The sequence below is a fragment of the Aptenodytes forsteri genome, unplaced genomic scaffold (genome assembly GCF_000699145.1).
Source record: "Aptenodytes forsteri isolate BGI_AS27 unplaced genomic scaffold, ASM69914v1 Scaffold21, whole genome shotgun sequence".
In the NCBI taxonomy this organism is placed as follows: Eukaryota; Metazoa; Chordata; class Aves; order Sphenisciformes; family Spheniscidae; genus Aptenodytes; species Aptenodytes forsteri.
Genome location: NW_008795521.1, coordinates 447053 through 467178, shown reverse-complemented (window position 1 = coordinate 467178; position 20126 = coordinate 447053). Strand labels below are relative to the sequence as shown.

General features: G+C 37.1%; 1 protein-coding gene across 1 annotated transcript in view; it reads left to right on the top strand.

Moving 5' to 3' along the window:
• The window catches only part of LMBR1 (limb development membrane protein 1), a 57889-nt gene that overhangs the window by 23546 nt on the left and 14217 nt on the right, over positions 1-20126 (top strand). Inside the window, exons 6-9 of the mRNA XM_009281843.1 lie at positions 11502-11633; positions 12061-12127; positions 14596-14660; positions 15819-15891. Of these exons, the coding sequence (XP_009280118.1) occupies positions 11502-11633; positions 12061-12127; positions 14596-14660; positions 15819-15891 (337 nt within the window). The remainder of the gene's footprint in view (positions 1-11501; positions 11634-12060; positions 12128-14595; positions 14661-15818; positions 15892-20126) is intronic.

Here is a 20126-nt window from a genome sequence, read left to right as displayed (position 1 = left end):
AATTGATCTGCTGCTGTTTTTATTTGAGCATAGTGATTTGTTTTATAAAAATGGCTGGTTTATGCATAAGGAATATTTTATTAAGATTTAAATATTTTCACGTTAGTCTGTGTTTTCGTTTGAGTCTTCATTGACATCAAATAGTGACCTTTCAGGACAAGCAAAAACATTGTATCTATTTTAAGTCTTTTTATGCACTTTTGTTACTTTATATAAATAAAAAAGACTTTACAGATTTAATAGGAATGTCATTTTAATTCAGAAAGGAAAACTGCCATATAATTTTATATTGATAGAGGCAAGTTTTAAAATAAATATCTGAATCATAGAAAGGCATGAAACAATTTTCTAATAGGCTTCCTTTTATTAAATGAGGCTTTACTAGGTAAACACCACTTCTGATTCCCTCTCTAAAAACAATGTTTTTTTCATTAATACCAATAACCAGCCATGTGATATTTAGACCTTTAGTCTATATTACTAGAAATACTCCACATTAAGGATTGTTCTATATTAAGAATTACTTACTCTGAATTGACAATGCAAGGAAGGAGCTAATGCATCTGTAGTGAGGATTTGTAAGGCAGCCAACAACTTTATTTACAAAGGAGGGGAGGAAGGAGGACCAATGAGTTTGTCTCACATCCCTGGCCCTCTTTTTTTTTTTTTTTTTTTTTTTTTTTGGGTGTAGCTTTTCGAAGGATTTCCCAGCTTATTAAAAGGAACTTCCAGCAGCCTGGTGCTTTGGCCGATTCCTAGAAGTGTGCTTTCTTCTTGATCTTATTCACCCTTGCAGGGGGTCAGTAATAGACATTGACACCAAAAAAACTTCAGGTTTCTCTTTATTTTAGAACTCTAATAGGGAACTGTGTGCTTCTACGTGTCATTTGCTTTTGGGAACTGTCTTCATGGTTTCTTTCTGCCAGAAACACAAATCACAGATTCCAAGTCTTTCTTTATACTTTTGTGTTACTTATCTTAATCCTCTGCCAAGCTACAAAGAAGTTGGAAAATATCTATTTATCTTCCTATCACTCCAGTCTAGCAGGAAAGATTCTTTCTGATCCAAAAGTAAATGATTAGAAGGAGACTCATAGTGTCAGAAATCCCACAGCTCCCAAGTTGTTGTTGCAGGTGGCTTTGGAAAGGCTGGGAAACTTGGTAGGTGGAGGGAGTGGAGCATCTAAGAGCTAATTAGTGAGGGCTGGGCTAGTGAATGAAACAACAGAGGAAACTTGTGGGGGAAAGGGGTAGCATTGGGACAGTCGTCATTTCACTATGTGTACCCTTTCATTTCTTACTTCCCTTCTCTCCAAAAGGTTTGGATTATATGCTTTTACTATAGTGTCAGTAGATCTGCATCTGTCCTTTTTAATAAGAGCTTTGACATAATCCTGTTTTTGGGCTGTTTTTTTTTTTTTAATAGCTCTTTCTGCAAAGGAGGGAAGGGCAGGATGCAGCAGCGTAGTTACATACATCTGACAGCTGTAGGCTGTAATTATTTTATTCCAGCTAGTAGGTGTTTGCATTTTCTCTGATATTCTGTCTAGCTTTTCCTCATTTTAAGAAATTGGTATGGCTTCTGTTACAAAATTTGGAGGGAATGTTTTTCTAATATACTATTTCTATGTTAAATATGCAAGAATGATACCTAGATGTGGAAGAGCCAGGTGTATGCTCTTTCCTTAAGTAATTTGAATCCATGTATTTGAAACAATACTGAAACAATTTGAAACAATACTGCTAGGCAATAAATGAATCTCACGTTATCATTCTCACTGGAGTCTGTCTTGTATTGGATAATTAAATAGGTCCTAGAAAAAAAAGTGAGAAAGAACTGTTTTTTATCCCAATCGTGAGGATTCAGGTCTGCAAGGAGTCCATCTTGGTTCTTGGGTTATTTCAGTGAGTTATTTGCATGCAATGATGTCAACAGGAAAGTTTGGCTATGGACCCCAAAATATACTATAGCACTGTGGTTTGGGTACTCTTCTGGGACACTGGAGAAGAGGGCCTAAGTTTTCTTTGGCAGAGGAGTCACTCCAGTGGGTGTACTGCATCCTGGATAGATGTCTTCTTCATGAGTCTACTAAATAAAGACATCTTTTTTTTGACCTCTAGTTGAGTGATTTTGGTCCTTCATTTCCAACTTGGCAGACATAGCTCTAATGCTTATTGGTACATGTCTTTAGCCAATACCCAAAGAATTAATCATGGTTTTTTTTCCATCAAGTTCCTTTAACTTTCATTTTGTTTTTCTCGCTCCAGTTCTTAGTTTCTCTTCGAAATTTCTGTTTTTTGTTACTTATACTGTGTAACTAAGTTCTATACAGTTGAATGATTTCAGCTGCCTCCTCTTGCTCCATTGACAGAATGGTAACCATCATGAAATCATTTGGGAAAAGATGCTAACACAAAAATCAGCTGAAAGTTGCTGGGAATGTTTTGTGACTATAAATTTTTAAGACTTGTATTGTGGGGAAAATAAATATAAACTTTAAAATACGCTCATTGTGTTGTGATGAGAAGTGTTCATTTTAATCTTAAAATCCCCACAGGCTGGAAAGATCATCTGTGAGGGAAGAGGTGGTGTGGGAGAAGACACAGTCAGCACTGGTTAAAGTCTGAAGTCTTTGGTTCTTGCATGGGCAAGGAAACTTTTCTCTGATTGCTTTAATCTGATGCCTGAATATATTATTTCTTGATTAAAATTTTTTAGCTCGCTCTGTGAGGGTTCTGAGTCATTGGCTTCTACATTCTTAAAATGAACTGAGTTTTCCTAAAACTACAGCTTCTGGGCTTTGACTCAGTAATTTCTGGTAGTCTCATAAGGTAATGACCCCTTGACTAAACATCAGTGTGCTAAATGTAGTATGCGTTTCCATGTTACCTGATGGAAAATGGGTCTCCTTTACTTACTAAAAAATTGTTTCTGCACTGCCTTGAATAGGTCAGAACAAAGATTGCTCAAAGTATGGTTTCTAACCATAAAAATGGTTAGAATGCTTGAAGCTGATCTCTTCACTAATGCTCACGAATTGAGAAAGAGTGGGTATTGCTAAAAATGTTATTGATGTGAATATATAACTTCCCCAACCTCATACCTGCTGTAATTCTCGTTCTTTTTTAGTGCTTCCATTTATTTTCTGCAGATGTTAGCGTGCATGTTTGTTGCGGTCGGCCTCTCACTGAACAAACCTTAAGGTTACTAAGACTCCTTTTTGTCACATGAAAACAATGGGCTTCATGTGTACTTTAAATGTGCCATGATTGCAGAAATCTTTCCCAGGCTTTCCCCATGGGTCAGGGCATGGTGTAAAAAGTAATGTTTACCTACCTTGCAAGAGGTCAAGATGTCCAAGCAGAACTGTGTTCAAATATTCAGCACCATAGAAACTTTGTTAGGACTCTGGTTTTGTGTGTAACGTGTTGTAATTTTTACTTCATTGATAGTAGGTTTTTTGATTTCTTTTTTTCATGCACAATTTGCAACCAAATTAAAATGTAGAATTAATTAGAATTAACAAAAGCCATACCACGTCGTATGTTGGTGATGTAGTTCCAAAAATGTCTATCTTATAGGAGCTAATAACGTGTTCATCAAAATCACTGTAGCCAGGTAATGTTCCAGCAAAGAAATGCTTCTTCTTGAGGTAGGGGTGGGGCTGTAGTTCTTTGGTTTTACCAGGAGTTTTGCCTCTTACGGAAAGAGAAAATGGCAGGTTGCAAGTTTTTATACTCCTTCATCAGTGTTAAAACACAGGAGCTCTTGGTAAATATTATCTGTACATATATGTTGAAATCCTTATAGCATTAGAAAGCATTAAAAATTATGCTTATATTGCTGGAAAATAACACTTGTATTCCGAATCACAACTGGCAGAGCAAAAATTGGCAAAAAATGGCTTGATTGCTTTCATTTATGTAATCATTCTTTCCCAAAAAGTAACAACTTGTGAGTTTCTGGCACAGGGTTGTGTCACTGCTTGGAAGATAACTGTTATCTTCCACAATGTGTTTCCTGGATGTATGGTGCGTGTTTCACCTTAGCTTTGCAAGAATGGCAGTGGTCAGAGACTTCCTTTTAAGCCTTTCCAGATTTTGCATGTGACTCTTAACGGAGAGAGGAGCAGTCAGCAGGTTTCTTGCCTATGCGCTGTCCTAGTGAGTCCCTGTAGTCAGGAGAGATCCCTGTGCTAACTGCTAGTTACACAAGACACCTGAAACCTTGTGGACAACCAGCGTGCAGAGCAAGGTCTTCACTTGTTACCTATGCTAGCTTAATGGCAAAGCATTTTGTATTGTTACATTTATGTCATTCAAAATAGTTATAAAACTTCAAATGGGGAAAAAACCCAACACTTCTTACTGTCTCCATTATCAAGAAATCTCCCTTTTCCTTATTGAGAAGCTGTAAGAAACTATCACCAAACATATGTGCTCTTATAAAGTAAAAACCAGCCTGTAGGTGTTATTGTGTGAACACACATAGTGGGAAAAGTCTTAATGTGTTGCAACTGGCCTAACAGTTGTCCTGCTTAACACAAATGTACTGGGGAGGAGAAGTGGTTTCCTTAGTAATTATACTTTTTGACTTTCTTGTATGACATCCATCATCCCTTCAGGACTGTTGTTGCCATTTGTACTTCATTGGGTTTTTCAGCTGAAGAATTACCTTTTTTGGCCATGTGCTGGTTTTTAATGTTTTGGATAGTTATCATCCAGGATGACTTACCTGTGCTAATCACAATAGGAAAGAAACATGGTAAGATTTTGATGATGCCTTCCAGAGTAGCAACTAAAAATTTGTCAGAACACTTCTAGAATAATTAAAACCTTTCTTGCTAAAATTAGACTTTTCTGGAAACATGAACCCTTAGGTCCGCTCTGCCAGGCAGCGTAAGTAGCTCAGGATTAAACAGTCTAAAAACTTCTGAATGCCTCAGCTATTGAATTTTAAAGAAGTAGAAGTCGGAGTCAGATATCTTTAAGGCTGTACAAACCACAAGATCCTTAGAATGTGTTTGTAGGACAGCATTTACTTGTAGGCATGCCTTGAGAGCTTCAGATGCTCTTTTTGTTCATCTTTTATTTTTTAGGGTCCCCCCCATTAGTGTACAGAGAAGATGACAAATATTACTAGGCTTCTGGCAAGTTCCAGGCTGCTGGGACTGGTGTGTTAAACATCTTTCCTTTAAAAAGTATTTCACTTGGTTAAGCACTCATGTTAAAGAACTAGGCGGATTTTGAAAATGCGCTGTGAGTAAAAATGTAGGTGAGCTGTTGAGTCTAAACTGTGAAACTTTGAACTTTATAAAACAAAGGTGGGGTTAGAGGGTATAATCTGCCAGTCTTTTTTCCCTGATTTTTCTTGATAAACAGTTTAATTGTAATTTCTATCAGATTATAGTAATTAGCTTCCAAAGGTTTTTGTTGACCATTTTTTTTTTTTCATCCTCCACAAGAGACTCTTTTTTTTTGTGTCAAGTTGGCCTGTATGATGCCAACCTTCTGCTTCCCTGACAATAGGGAGCCACGTGGGTAATTCAGTTTCAGACGTCTGTTTTGCCTTACGGATAATCTGAGGCTCACTTGAGGAAATTGCGAGCTGTTGGATGTGTTTTGTTTTCCTGTTTAGCAGTTACCAAAGATCATCTTATGTGCTTGTAGTGTTGGAAGCAATGACAGTTGACGTTTTGTTCTAGATACCTTCATGGAAAAAGACTTTTAAATTGGGCTGTTAAAACTAAAATCACTGTCCAGCAAGAGAAGTGCTATCTTCCTTCAAATTGTGGTTCATGTTTCCCAAAGGATGGCCCTGAGTCCATCCTGAGAACAACATTCCTCTCATTTTCAGACCTACAGAGAAATTTATGTTCAAATTGAAGACCAAAGATCAGATGCTTCCTTCCAACACTTCTACCTTTCTTTTAGCTCGCGTTATTGCTGTCCCTTTCCCTTTTGCTCTTTCTGTTTCACTTCCAGTTCATGTCTTTCTCCTTCTTCTTAGTGTTTTATAGCCTTCCCTCCTCTCTGCATATCCCTGGGGAGTAGGAGCAACACCAACAGTTACAAAAGTGAGGATGCTTTCTGAGCCCCTTCTCCATAGTAAAAAAACCTGTTCATGTCATGCTTGTTTTTTGAGATCTTCAGGGAGTGTCTGAAGAAGTAACCATGGCCTACGTTGCTTCATCCATTTCCTTTGGGGACTATGTGTCCTGGTTACAGATTCAGATTTTCTAATCTTCCTGACTGGCAAATAATCTTTCTAATCCCAGGCTTTATTCTAGACAAGTTTTTTTTAAAAGCAATATAATTTTTCTAGATCCTCCTACTTCCCTTATTTCTTTCCCACTCCTCTCTCCTCGTGCACACAAACATAAGTTGAAGTCACAGCAATATTCTCAGTGTATAGCAGTGAAAGTATAAAAACCTACCACCTTAATATGTATTTCCATTCCCCATTTAATTTTATAACTTCAAGCTCAATTACATTTTGTGTCGTTTGTGATTTTCTTTTTGATATCTGGTATCTGTAGCACTGTAAAAAAGACTTTTAAAATCTTGGTGTGTTGGGTTTGTTTTTTTTGTTACCTCTCCAACTTAACCAGCATCCCAGCAGTAATTGGCCAAGAGAAAGTAAGGGATTTGACCTCCTTAAAATTGACATGCTAATAGAAGTACTGCAGGGGTCAGCTTGTCGTACTGAAAATAAAGCAAGTGTATTGCCTGAGCTCACTCTTCTCGTTCAGAATTGTCTTATTGCCGTATTTAAAAACAACCCAACTTAGCCTGAGGTGGAGTGGAACATTTTTAATTATTCCTAAAGGCTATGGTTGTGTTCATCTCATAAATCGACAGCATGGGAGCATTACTTAAGGCTGTGTAGTTAATGCTGTACTGAAATCTGAGTTTGATATTTTCATTGATAGTGGTGTCAAGGTTGTTCTGCTTATGCCCCCCTTAATAAGCTATATAGACACTTATAATTTGCTTCAGTCTGCATCTTACGTTTGAATTCTTTAAATACTAGAATGTAGAATAGATGCAAATCAGTCTTTTTTCCTCACTGTGTCAATATCCTGGAGGTGTCCTTCTGGTGCTTTACTGTGCAGTCCATGCTTGGTTTGGAGATAAATAAATCCCTTCTCCCTTAAAACAGGTTAAACTGTAAGTGGAATTGCATTAAAATAATTCATAAGACAGTGAATTAGTTGTGGTATATGCATTCTGTTCGTAATGAAGGACACCTTAAGAATGTAGTAGTAGTTGTGTTCTCAAATGCAGGTTTGAAAGCTGAGATCTGGAACAACTTTCTGAAAAACCTGATGCAAGCTGGTTGGTTGTATAGTGCCTACTTTCCTTGTTCTTACCTGTCAGAACCATTAGGAAAAGAAGACTAGATGAAGACTTGGACAACTTAATTTTCCTTCTTGAATACAATATGGAAAGCTAAAAATACAAAGTATTTTCCCATTCCTCTTTCTTATAGTCAGTTTAGTTTCCATAGGAATGTTAAGCAGTGATCATAGGAGCTCATGAAGCAATTTCTCCTGATTAAACAATCGAACTGGAAAACCCTGATGTAAAAGGTGACTATTTCTCCCCCCCTTCTTCCCTTACCTGCCCCTGTATGTGTACATACATATGCACGTGCATACACACTTACCTTGCTGGGTAGGCCACCTCCTTCATTTGTGTGGTAAAGGTTTCCTTTGTTTCCGGTTACACACTGACAATGAGGAATCACAGAACTCTTCCAATTGATTCAAATGCAGTCACTTTTTTGACACTAAGATTTAGTGCTGTATGACTATTTTCCCTTGCTTAGTTAGAATGCTAATTTGAAGTAGTCCTATGTACCTACACTACATGTTTTTTCAGGTTGTATTCACTTGTTAATTCTGTAGTCAAGACAGATACGATGGTGTAGACCGAAGATGAACAATAAATGTACTCTTACAAGCTGATTTGAAACTACCAGTTTTAGATGGGATTGTTGCTGGTTTTGAAGATGGTAGACTCTAATGCTCCTTTTCACACAAAGAAATGTGAGGAGTAATTGGATTCAAAAAGTGCAACAAGTATTATGTGAAATAGAAGTGGCAATATCTTCCATGCCATGAAGATATGCCGTGACATTTGGTTCATCTAAGAAATCTGAGTAATGTAATGGGGCTGTGGGAGAGAAATGAAATGACTCCAAGAAATGTTAAGCCAAAACCAAAATGTCAGTGAAGAGGTTTTTGCTCAGGAAAAAAAAACAAAACTCAGCGTTGAATTTCAAGGTTTATTTGCATAGTTTTGCTTTCATTGAAATAAAATGAAATGTTGCTTGTATTTACCTGTTTTTCTCTCTGTTCTCAAAGTCAGGAGTATGGATTTTTGTCCAGCTCTTAAATTAGTGATGTTACTAATGATAATGTTCAAGCTTTAAATTTTTCACCTGAAAAAACAAAAGTACCTTCAGCAAAAATAAGAAGTAGTAAGGGTGTCTAAGGCTCACTTCTCTCTTTTTTTTTACTGTGAGGGTGCCCGAGTGCTGGCACAGGTTGGCCAGGCAGGTTGTGGAATCTCCATCCTTGGAGGTACTCAAAAGCTGCCTGGACACAGTCCTGGGCAACCGGCTCTAGGTGGCCCTGCTTGAGCAGGGGGGTTGGACCAGATGACCTCCAGAGGTGCCTGCCAACCTCAACCATTCTGTGATTCTCCAGGAGTTTTGTGTGTGTGTGCGCATGGGGGGAAATTCTGTACCTCTCATTCCTTACAAACAGCAGCTACTTGACAGGTACACTAATGTGTGTGTGAACTAATGTGCCTGGAACATTAGTGTTTTAATAGGGCACAGTTTTAAGGGTGCCTAATTGAGATTTAAGTATTTACCTAAATGCTTTAAGCATCTTTTTTTTTTTTTTTTTTTTTAATCCTGGACTGTTACCAGGTATTCATTAGTGCCTATGACAGAATATTTCTACTTAGTCACTTCACTGAAGTTCTTCAAAATGTTACTATTTTACTATTTTTAAATGATCATCAGTGTGTGAATCCTATTGTGTGTGTGCTGTGTAATATAAAAATTGTTCTGCCCCTTGGAGTGCACTGTCAGTCCTGCTTTTCAATACATACATGAGACTGTAGTATCAGTGATGTATCAGATAGGTGCGGAGATAAGTGTAACTAGTGAGAACAGAAGGAGATTGATCCAACTTTCTGAGAATCAAAGATTATTCAAACTAGAATGGAAACCAAAAAATGGGGAAGGCTCATTAGGCAGGTAACAGGCTTTTTCTAGAGTTTGTGCCAACGGTACTTTTGGCCAAAAGCAATGGTTACCTCCAAGTACTTGCTGTGGTCATCTCTTTTTTTTGAGTGTTTTTGTATTGTCCTAATCTTACCTGTCTTCAGAGAACACTTACAGTAAATATGAAAAAATGTTATTTATAGTTGACCATCTCCATCACAGTGTGTTTCTTGTTTATCTGTTTTGACAATTGTGCTACTCCATCCAAGGGAGGAGGATTTGGTGTTCGGGTTGCCATGTAAAATGAAATATTTTCCAGGTTTGTCCAGAAGAATCTGTTGCTGTGAAACTTGAAGTCAGAGAGGCTGAGATTTGTGCATGTGTCTCATAGTAGGGAAGTAAGGAATCCACTTTCTGTGGCTAAAGCTTTCAGAAACCCAGAAGGTAGCTTTGTATTTTCCTCTTCCTAGGAGAGGAAAGGAGTCTTCAAGGTTTTTGGAAAGCTTGAAGCAGATCTTTGCGCATGCATCCTTGAATGTTTTGGGTTTTCTTCTAATCCTGTGACTTTCTTCTGTGGTAAAGTGAAGGCTCTATATCAATGCTCAGTATTTAGACTGTAATCTGTTAGGTTCCTGGTAACTTATTGCTAGAGTTCAAAACTTTAATATTAAACATGTGGCTATTTAATCTTCAAGTACGTATATTTTGGCTTAGATGCTCACCTTCAAAATAACTCATAGAAGACTGAAAGTTAGTTTCTGAGCACTACAAAAATAACATTTTAATAACTTAACAACCTCAAAGCCACTTTTATTATACACAAAATACATTCTAGGAGTAAATCCATATCTATCCATACTACCTTTAATTTGAAATTTGCTCTTTGAGATCCTTTATGGAGTTGGACTTAATCTGCCCACTTAAGCCTTAAGGGGAATTTTGTGAAGGTCTCTTTTTGTCTGGTTTTTCCTTCATGCTACCTTAGCTGTTCTGCAGACGGCTGATGGCGGAGAGGAATTGGTGTGCTAGAAGAGGTCAATGCTCATGATTAGGATGCCTGAGGTCCTCATTCATGGTTGGATGCAGTGGTTATGCAGGGAGCATAATTTTTAGGGTAAATGCCATGTAAAGGTTACCCTCTTGTGTTAAGCAGTGAGGGAAGAGGTGATAAAAGTAGACAAACAATAAAGTAAAGCAAACTTTCTGCTTTTAACTATAAAGTAGACCTTTCAGTGGAATATGCCCAAGTTGGGGTGAACCTATGTGAGAAACGAGATTGGGTTTGCTTGTGGAGATGTATACTGGCAAGGGAAGAAAAATAAAAGTAAAATTGTTATGTGAACAGCAATCTGATGGTCCCTTAATGGCAAGGATGTCTGAAGAAAGTGTCCCAATAGCTTTATTGCTTGAAATCATTAAAATTGGTGTTAAAAACACGGGTAAAAAACCCCTAAATATGGTTTTGTATATTATTTTGTATATTTACATTTGCAAATCTAACACTCAACTATTAGAGTGTTATTACATTTTTAGAGTCAAGAGCAAATGCTGTGATATAACCCTGTAGAGCTGCGATTTGTGTATGTTGTAAGCGAGACGTACGTGTTTCGTTCAGTGCGGAGCATGCAAAGATGGGAGGTAATGCATGTGGGTGGCAGCGGCAGCAGCGTGTGGGCAGACTAAGACCGAGCAGTACTCCGACTGTACGCTTGAGGGCTCTGAAGACTGTGAGGAATGGTGCAGAAGCAATTGCAGTTTAAGAATGTATTTTAACTAAATTGGTGCGTTGTACCTGCGCGGGGTTTAATGCTTGCTGGGCCATTTGGCTGTTTGCCATAATTGTCTTTCCATTCCCTTGATTGGAATCATAGATAAAAATTTGCTAATCCACTTTCTTTGCTGAAAGTATTAGAAAAGTAATCCATCTTTTAAAGATGCTTGAGCAAAATCATATGGTATAAAGAATACTTTATGGAATAATGAGATTAATGAGAACTGTAAGGCGTACGCAATTTAAAACATTCTTCTGTGGTTTTAAGGGGAAAAACGCAATCTGGGCACTCTAAAGCCATAAGTACTTCCTTTTTTTATGCACTGCCTTTTAAATGTGCATTACGTGTTATGCTTTTGTCTACATGATAAAATGTGCCTATATATTTAAGAAGGAACTGCTATTTATTTGTATTTCTTATGTTTGAAAATATCCGATTCAAAGTTCTTGGCTGTGTTCTTTCCTCCCTCTCCCCTCTTCTGCCCACAGGGCATCAGAGCACGCATTTTGGAAACCCTTGTAATGCTTATTCTTCTTGCGCTGCTTATCCTTGGAATCGTATGGGTGGCTTCAGCACTCATAGACAATGATGCTGCCGCCAGTATGGAGTCTTTGTATGAAATGGAATTTAAAAAACCACCACACTAGTTTCTTTTTAATTATGGAAATGGATGTTTTCAATTAAATGTATTTCTAGTAAATGCTATGTGAGTATTGCACAGGTTGTGAAGAAGCTGTATTAATTTAGTCAATACCATTTTTTCTGTTAAATCAGTTTTTAGCATGCTGAAAAGTTCCATGCTCATGTGGACACGCCGTATATTAAAAAGTGACTTAAGTGATAAAAGCTGAAGATATTTTCCAAGCTAAAGTACTTGGGGATTTAGTTGCCTGCAGGATTATTAACCTAGTAATTCTTAGTTTATACTTGAAAATACAATTGTTCAATCCTGAACGCTTAAGAAAAGAAGTTAATTCAGTTGTGTTTGTGAAATAAGTAGCCTATTTGTAATAAGCTAAGGCTGTGCTCAATACTTTCTTTACAGACCTCTGGGAATTCTACCTCCCGTATTTATATTCCTGTATATCACTGATGGGATGCTTGTTACTTCTGTGTAAGTATTCTCCTGATTATACCAAAAAGTGAATGATTTTATTTATTTTTTTCAAAGATTAAAAGAAACTGTTTTTCATTGTGAAAATTAAGATTGTTAAAGTTGAGTGTGAAAATTCACACCTCGCCCAAAATAATTTCAATTTTTAACTTTTTAAAGCAGGTATTTGAAAAATAGGGACTCCATTCTGCAAAGAAAAGCACAATTTTTAAATGAAGTGTCTTCAGGAGGTCAGCAGTATGGAGAGAAAGTTATTTTGGAACACTTAGTTTGTCCTATATTCAGTAAATGATACTTCTTCCTTTTTTAATTGAAAGTTCTTCCTGTATAGACAAAAGTTGGAACACAGTGCAATTAGCTTTCATAATCACAAAACTGGTATCTGGCCAGTCTGGAGGTCAGTTATACAATTACATATAAAACAAATGCAATAAAAAACCCCAACCTTATGCCAACTGGTCCTAGCCAGAGTTCAGTTATCCATGTTTAGGGGAATAAGAAAGATGATGGAAGGCTCCAAATTCCACTTGTAATTTCAGCCTCCCCCCCACCTCACCAAATAATTTTTAGAGAATTGCTGAGAAGAGGACAGAACATCTCACTTTCTAGATTATCATGGTTTCACCTGTTCTCCAGGCTTTACAGGTTTACAGCTAACACTTACAGGGCTGTCACTGTGGAGAAAGGGTAGGGAATGACAGTTTGAAATTATAATTTCCTTAAGTTAAATAACTTCCTTAAAACTAAGCAGATCTGTCTCTGAAAGGTGTTGCTCACAGAGACCTCGGTGAGTCTTCTTATGTTCTCCTTAAAACTAAGCAGATCTGTCTCTGAAAGGTGTTGCTCACAGAGACCTCGGTGAGTCTTCTTAGGTTCTCTGTATGTGGAGATTCTTAAATCCACTTTAATGGACGAAGAGGGGGAAGTAAAAAAAAAAAAAAAAGTGGTTCTGAATGTCTCATGTAGGCTGTTTAAGAGTGTGATTCACAAGAGTTGCTGAATGTTTTAATGGGGGAGTTGGCTTACAAACTTCCTACATCTGTCTTGCAGTTTGTTTCAGCAGAGCTGAAAACACAGCATGTGTTCTGGGGCTATTGTAAACCAGTTCACCAAAATAATTGGGATTAAATGCCAATTTTTGGAAGAGTTATTTGTAATTTATACAAGCAAAGCACTGAAGTTATTTAAGGCCCTCCAAGCTGTTATATCTGTGTAGCTGAAAGGGCAGCATACAGCAGTGAGAAAGTGGTAGATACCAGGGTAGAGTTTCATGAGATCTTCAGCTGGCTTAATTGCTGAAGCAGTGTATGAGTAAGGCTTATTGCAGTGGTGATTTGGAGCATCGCTTCCTTTCTCTTTTCTCCTTTGCCTGCAGGCTTCCTCTGTAGTAAAGGAAGACTAGCTTAAGTTAGCCTTTTTGAATACTCTTGTATTTTTCCTGTAATACATAGTAGTCATAGTGAAACACTAGTTAATAAAAATAAATGTAATCCTCACTATAAAATCTTGCGTGCTGCTTCCTTTTTTTTTTTGACAACACTGTTTTATTGTAATGGAAACTACAAATGTATATCCTCATCCATACTGTTACAAATTCCTTCCATCTCCTACACACTTCAGTATTTGAAGGCTGTTCTCCCTAAACTGTTGATTTTTACTAATAATTTTCTATTATAATGATTTGAACCTTTCTCCCAACATACATAGATGCACCATACCTGGAAACCATCACAGGCTATGATCACAAAGGGCCAATTGTTATTTCATAGAAAAGTAGCTTAAAATCTGGTAGCTGAGCCTACTATTAACTGAAGTTGCAGTATAACTTTCAGAGCAAAGCAGCTTCATGATCTCTTGACATTACAGCGACACCTGTGCTAATAGATTAAATGTGCCTGAGATGTTCTCCAGTGCTGTGGCCAACTAGTGTTGTTCCATCCATGACATTGCAGTTTGCGGAAGGTGGCTGTGTATGTATTGCCTCATGATAATGGTTCCTGGACTGCATGAACTCCAAAACTGCACCTGGGAATTGTTTGGGAAAGTGCTAACTGGCCCAGGGCAAATCATGCCAGGGATAGTTCTAGCAATTTACTGGTGTAGACAATCAAGTCTTAATGCCCAGGAATGTATCCTGGCACTGCTGAACTTACTAGTGTAGACATAGCCTCTGGTGCCATGTGCTTTGAATAAATAATTACTTGAGCAAGTTTAAGATATCTGATTATATGGTGTTCCTTGTTGACAAAAAAAATTCACAGTTATGCTTTTGGAGGTGAGAGATGCTTGTCTTGTTCAGAATTCATATGATAGCAGTGTGTTTTAAAGTTCGTATTGGAGTTTGAAGCTCTTGTAGTTCTCTTCAAAACCATACTGGGTTATATGTAGAACAGCACATTGAACATCCAAATAAAAATTGGTCTTTGGCTTACAAATCACTGTTTTGCATAATCTTTCTTCCTCTGCAGTATGCACGCCGGTGGGACTTTCACGGATGTTTACAGTAATGGGTCAGTTGCTGGTGAAGCCAACAGTAAGTGTTACACAAATCTGTCCTTGTGTGCTACCTGTTAGAAGGTAGAATGGCATTAGGGTACTTTTTTTTAGAATGCTTGCACTTCTACATAATTCTCTCTTCAGTGCATCAGAGTTTCGATAGTCAATACCTATGTACTTGCTTAAAATTTTTTGGATAGCACAAAAGCCTATGTTTTCCACAGAAAAAGTTTTTTTTTTTTAATAGTATAGACCTCCTCTGATTTTCTAATTTATATAACTGCTACTGGTATTAATATTTATTGCCAGTATTGCCTATTATGTCTGTTTCGCAAATGCCTGAAAAGTGTGGACTTGTTCTGAATTCAGGAGCAAAGGATACAAGACCAAACTAAGGCTGGATGACAAGAAGGGTACCTGGGTGTACACTTAAATGGGTGAAATGTAGGTAGTTGGCATCTGTAAGAACTTGTTATATGTAGATACTCTACTGTTCTTGTACTGAATGCTGTGAGGGAAGGGAGAAGTTTGTACCATGTGCAAGTGCTCTAGTGACTCTGCTGTCATGTTTCCTAGTTTGTATTTACTAAAATTTGGGTGCACTTAAGTCTTGCATTCCTTTTCATTAGTCAGTTCAACCCTGAAAATACAAAGTAAATATATAGTGTTTTGCTATCTGTAAGCTTTAAACTCGAAGGAGCTAATAGTAAGGTAGACAGACTTCATTTATTTGGTTTTAGCTCCCAATATCAATTTGTATTTGCTTGAAATGTTGGCTTATGTGAAAAGTCACTTAATATACTTTTTCAAAATCTGCGGTTATTTTTGTTTAAATCAAATTAAGTATGAAGGTTGATAGGTTGTTAATTTTTTCCCAAGAAATTATTTGAATGATTTGAATATAGGTCAGATGTACTGTCCCTTCCCCTGTTCCCTAAGTCTCTTTAGATGGAAACTGAACATAAGAACTTTAATCTGAAATGAGAACTTAACAGAAAGTTTGCTTACAGTAAAGAAATAGATCTGTAACAGAATGGAATCTTTCATGGAGTTCTTCTTTGTGTCAGTATTGTAAAGTTGTAGACTATATATTTAAAATACAGGTTACTAAAACACAATAAACCTGACTAGTGCAGTCAGGAAAAACAAGTGAGACTGATACTCAGTCAGTTCATGTTTCTGTTCCCAAATACAGATCCTTGAAGACCTAGATGAGCAGATGTATATCATCACGTTAGAGGAAGAAGCAATTCAGAGGAGGCTTAATGGTATGCTTGTTCTGATACTGCTTTAAATACAGTATTTAGAGTAGAGTGGTTCTGGTCACGAGTATTGATCTCACTGTTACATAGCCTCTTCTCTCAAAATAGAAAATTTCAACATCTTAGTAGGTAACAAGCATTATATAGGCTTACATTTTATTGCTCACTGTGTTGTTCAAGATTGGCTTTTGTGTGTATGTGTGTGGTTTGCTTTGTGTTGGTTTTTAACATGTTCATCAGCTCTAATATGTGAATATTCTGAGACTGAGAAAGTAAATTGAGTAGTTGACCAGACCCACCGTCCTTACTGCAAAATAATAGTAAATGACTGTATTTTAGCCTTGTCTGAAGAACAGTGAACTTAACTTAGAATAGCAAGAGGCTCAACTTCCTGTATTACGAGTTTTGTTTTTTATTTGGAGGGTTTTTTCTGTTTTAGTTCATTATTATTTAGAATCTTAAGTAATAATTCATTAAACATCAGAGCAGTCCTTTATATTCTAGGAGCTATTTGGTGAATTTAATAATTTTAATAATTCTAGTAATGAATAATTACAATGAATAATAATACAAGAAGTCTAAAACGTTTGTATAGTATTACAATTTTGCACTTCTTGATAAGATGTTTGTTTTGAAATATTTCAAAAGCAGTATGAAGCTTTGGCTTCTGAGAGAGGGAGTATTGTAGCATGGCAGGTACCAATAATGGAAAATATATCAATTTTATAAACCTGGAAATCGTGTTGTACAAATTATTTTCTGAATTGCTTTTAACTGCATGGATAAGCCATCCATCCACAATTTATACAATTGCTTCAGGTTGGAAAACCAAAGAATATTCATGTCATGACACATCCATTGTTGTGTTGTCTTATGACTTATTTTAGCCCTAATTTTCCTCATTTCCTGCCTTTCTGTCTTACTCTTCAGTCTTCTGTCATGTATCTCAATCTTTTCTTCTTTCAAGTCTCAGTAAGTCTTCTTTCGAAGTTGCTTGGTCAGCGAAAGTACCCTTGATAACAGTAGATCGTGGTTGTCATCTTTATTCCGGTATTTAAAATTTGTGGAGGAGTAGTGACTTCTTTGTGCTGAAATCAGCCATGGTTTCAGTTTGAAAGTAATGTTCACCTTTGCTGTTTTGGAAGCTTAGGTTTTTATACTGACACAGGTATATATATGCATACACATACAGACACGCAAAAGGTGCACGCAGTGAATGTCTTTGAAGCTGTGATGGGGTAATTATAATTGTTCTGTGTGTTTGATGTTAGCTAGCAACTGTAAAATATTTGTTACTGAATATTTTATGTTGTCATGGTGATCGTGCTTATGTACAAGAAAAGTGATACAGAAAAATGACCCAATAGTTATTCAGGTATCTATTAGAAGTAGTGCAGAGTGGTTTCCACTATTCTGGTGGAGAATGTGATTATTTAGGTGATGATTGTCTGCTGCTTTTCTGCGTAGAAGTCTGTGACAGTTGCTTATATTGCAATTTAGTAATATCACTTGTGAGGTGGACCTAGCCTGTTTGTAGGCATCTATTAATTGGATCTGGATTTAGGACATGTGCAGGTGGCTTCCCTAACCACTAGCCGAAAGACTGGATTCTCTTTCAGTGGATCGGTGTTAGGATTCAACGTAAAGTGGAACTGCAACCTGCCCATGTTCCACAGAGCTCTCACCAGCCTGCTCTTGAGAGGTGAAAGATGTGGGGCTTAAATGTCCTTTGACAGGAGAGGGAACTGAATTCTTCTGTTTGACGTGCTGAGGGAATGGTACTGACACCGCCATCTGAAGGAATGCTTGAAAACCCATAGTTTGGTGTACAGAGAAAATTAACGGACTTAAGCTGAAAAGTAAATAAAAATCTAAACTTGGATAGAGCATGTACGTGGAGGGCAATATGTTATATGCACAAGAAGATACTGTGCAAGATTTTTGTGAGTAATTATTTAAGTAATTTTAAGAATAGTTCTCACTTATGTGGCAAGCATGGAAAGCTTCATCTCTGCCAGAAGTCTTCTTAATACATACAAATTACACCAGAAAAACCCATACCATTTTTGTCAGAATTACGAAGACTCACGTTTATCATGTCTGTTGCATTTTTAAAAAATGTGTACAAATGGAGGTGTGGTGCTAATTACATCAGTAAATGTAGTGCTGTGATGTTAGAGGCCATAATTGGTGACTTAACACAGAGGTTGTGTAAGTATTTTTGTTGCTGTATTGGAGCAGACATGTTAGGCTACGCGCTTCCCGTGCCATGGCTATTGCAACTCTTCCACAGTTGTGGTAGTGGAAATATATGTGCTTAAGTAACCCTGCTGGAGACTTTTGCAGTAAAGTGTTCTGAAATATATACTCCATTTAGATGTCTAACCAAAGAGTTGAATTTTTAGTAAAGCTGCAGAGGACCAGAGCACAGGCTCAAGCAATACTTGGTGATTGTCAGTGCTGATTTTTCTTTTTTCTTGGTGGAATAATTGCTATCACACTCCTAACACTGCTTTGCCCTGTCCTAATTGATATTTCCTCAGACAATGCCTGGACATAGGAAGGGGGTAACATGAATCACTGTTCCCGCTGAATAGGCTGGGTAAAGCCTCTGTTTTCAGAGGATGAAAAGAGTTTAGCTGTGTGAGCTGGTGCCCTTCTTGATTCATGTAGATGTAACTGTTGCGGCGGTGATGCAATTGATAGAGCATTCTGTAAAGCTCTTCGTATTTGAAAATAAATCTAACTGTGAAACTGCATATCTTCTTTGCGGAAACTAATTTTCTTCCTTCTCAGATGTCTACAGTGTATAACTGAAAATCAGAGGAGGAGGGAGGGGAAAGTTTGATCGTGTTATCTACCCTAGTATTTTTATCTATTGAAGAGATACTGGGCTTTGGGAAAATGTTTGTTTCCAGTGTATTATATTTCAGTACCCACATCACTCCTACAGTCGAAGAATAAAGCTGGGACTTTTTTATATTAAAAGAAAAAAGTTGCCTTCAGCTATTAGTTTTCCTGAATCCAAAGAGACGGGTGGGGTAGGATCAAAAATACTTACTTGATCAAAGTTATTGGCTCTGAAGGTATCCTTACATAGGTAAGAAAGATGAAAGGTGTTGTTTTTATTGCACGCTAGTAACAGTGTAATTTTGAACTAATTGGTGTTGAACTGCCAATCACCTAGGGGGAATGCAAATAGATACTCTTACAATTTCCTTTGAGGTACTGAAATCTTATGTCGGGGCTGGAAGAAAAACAGAATAATACCGTTAAATTGACCTTAAATGAGCTGCTTTGTGGCTTTCTTGGAGAATCCCTTCTAACTTTTCATTGCTAGTCCAAACAAGTCTCGTCTACCAATTTGATTTATTGGCTAGACAGCGCTGACATTGAACTTTGTGCGTGTTTGAAACAAAGCTAATGTTATAGAGCTTTTAAGAATTTAGCTGCATCCTTTTCAAATACTCTTTTGACTGATCTGAAACTTTGCCTTCCCCTCTCGTAAAATATCCTTTTGTATAGCAACCTGTTGTTTGCTACTATTTTTAAGGAGGAACTACAACAGCACTTAAATATGATTCAGAATTTCTACTGAAGTGCCTCTTAGGTACCTAATGTGATCACGCTGACTTTGTTGGAAAGACTCCCATGAATATCAGTGTGTTGAGCTCTGGATTTCTATATTGAGGGGAGGAAACAACATATATCTTGAATAAAGCTTTTCCTCAGAGACCCCTAAATCAGTTATGGAGAAGAAGAAAATGTCAGATGCTAACTTGAGTTTTCTTACTTTTTCAACTGCTTCCATTAAAGTTCTTGAGACTTTTTCCACTGAGCTCTGTAGCTATCCTTTTTTCTCAACTCATAGTAATTAGTCATTCCATAAAACGTTTTAGACTTTTTCAGAGGGAATGCATCAGCACAAAAGCTTATTTTTATAATGATAATGAGATTTGTGGTTTGGTTTTTTTTTTTCCAAAAAAAACCCTTTTTCTAAACCCCCCCATATTATGATTACTTATTTAAAAAACACTGAGAAATTAAACTGACATTCATATTGCAGGTACTTCAAGTCAATAGAAGTTGCTACAAAACAGCATTTGTAGGTCTTACTGCTTAGTCCAGGGATTTGAGATACTTTTATATTTGAAGCCACTGTAAATATTACCACATACACATTATATCACTGATATCAAAGATAAATATTTAGCCATATCACAGAGGTTATGTGTTATATG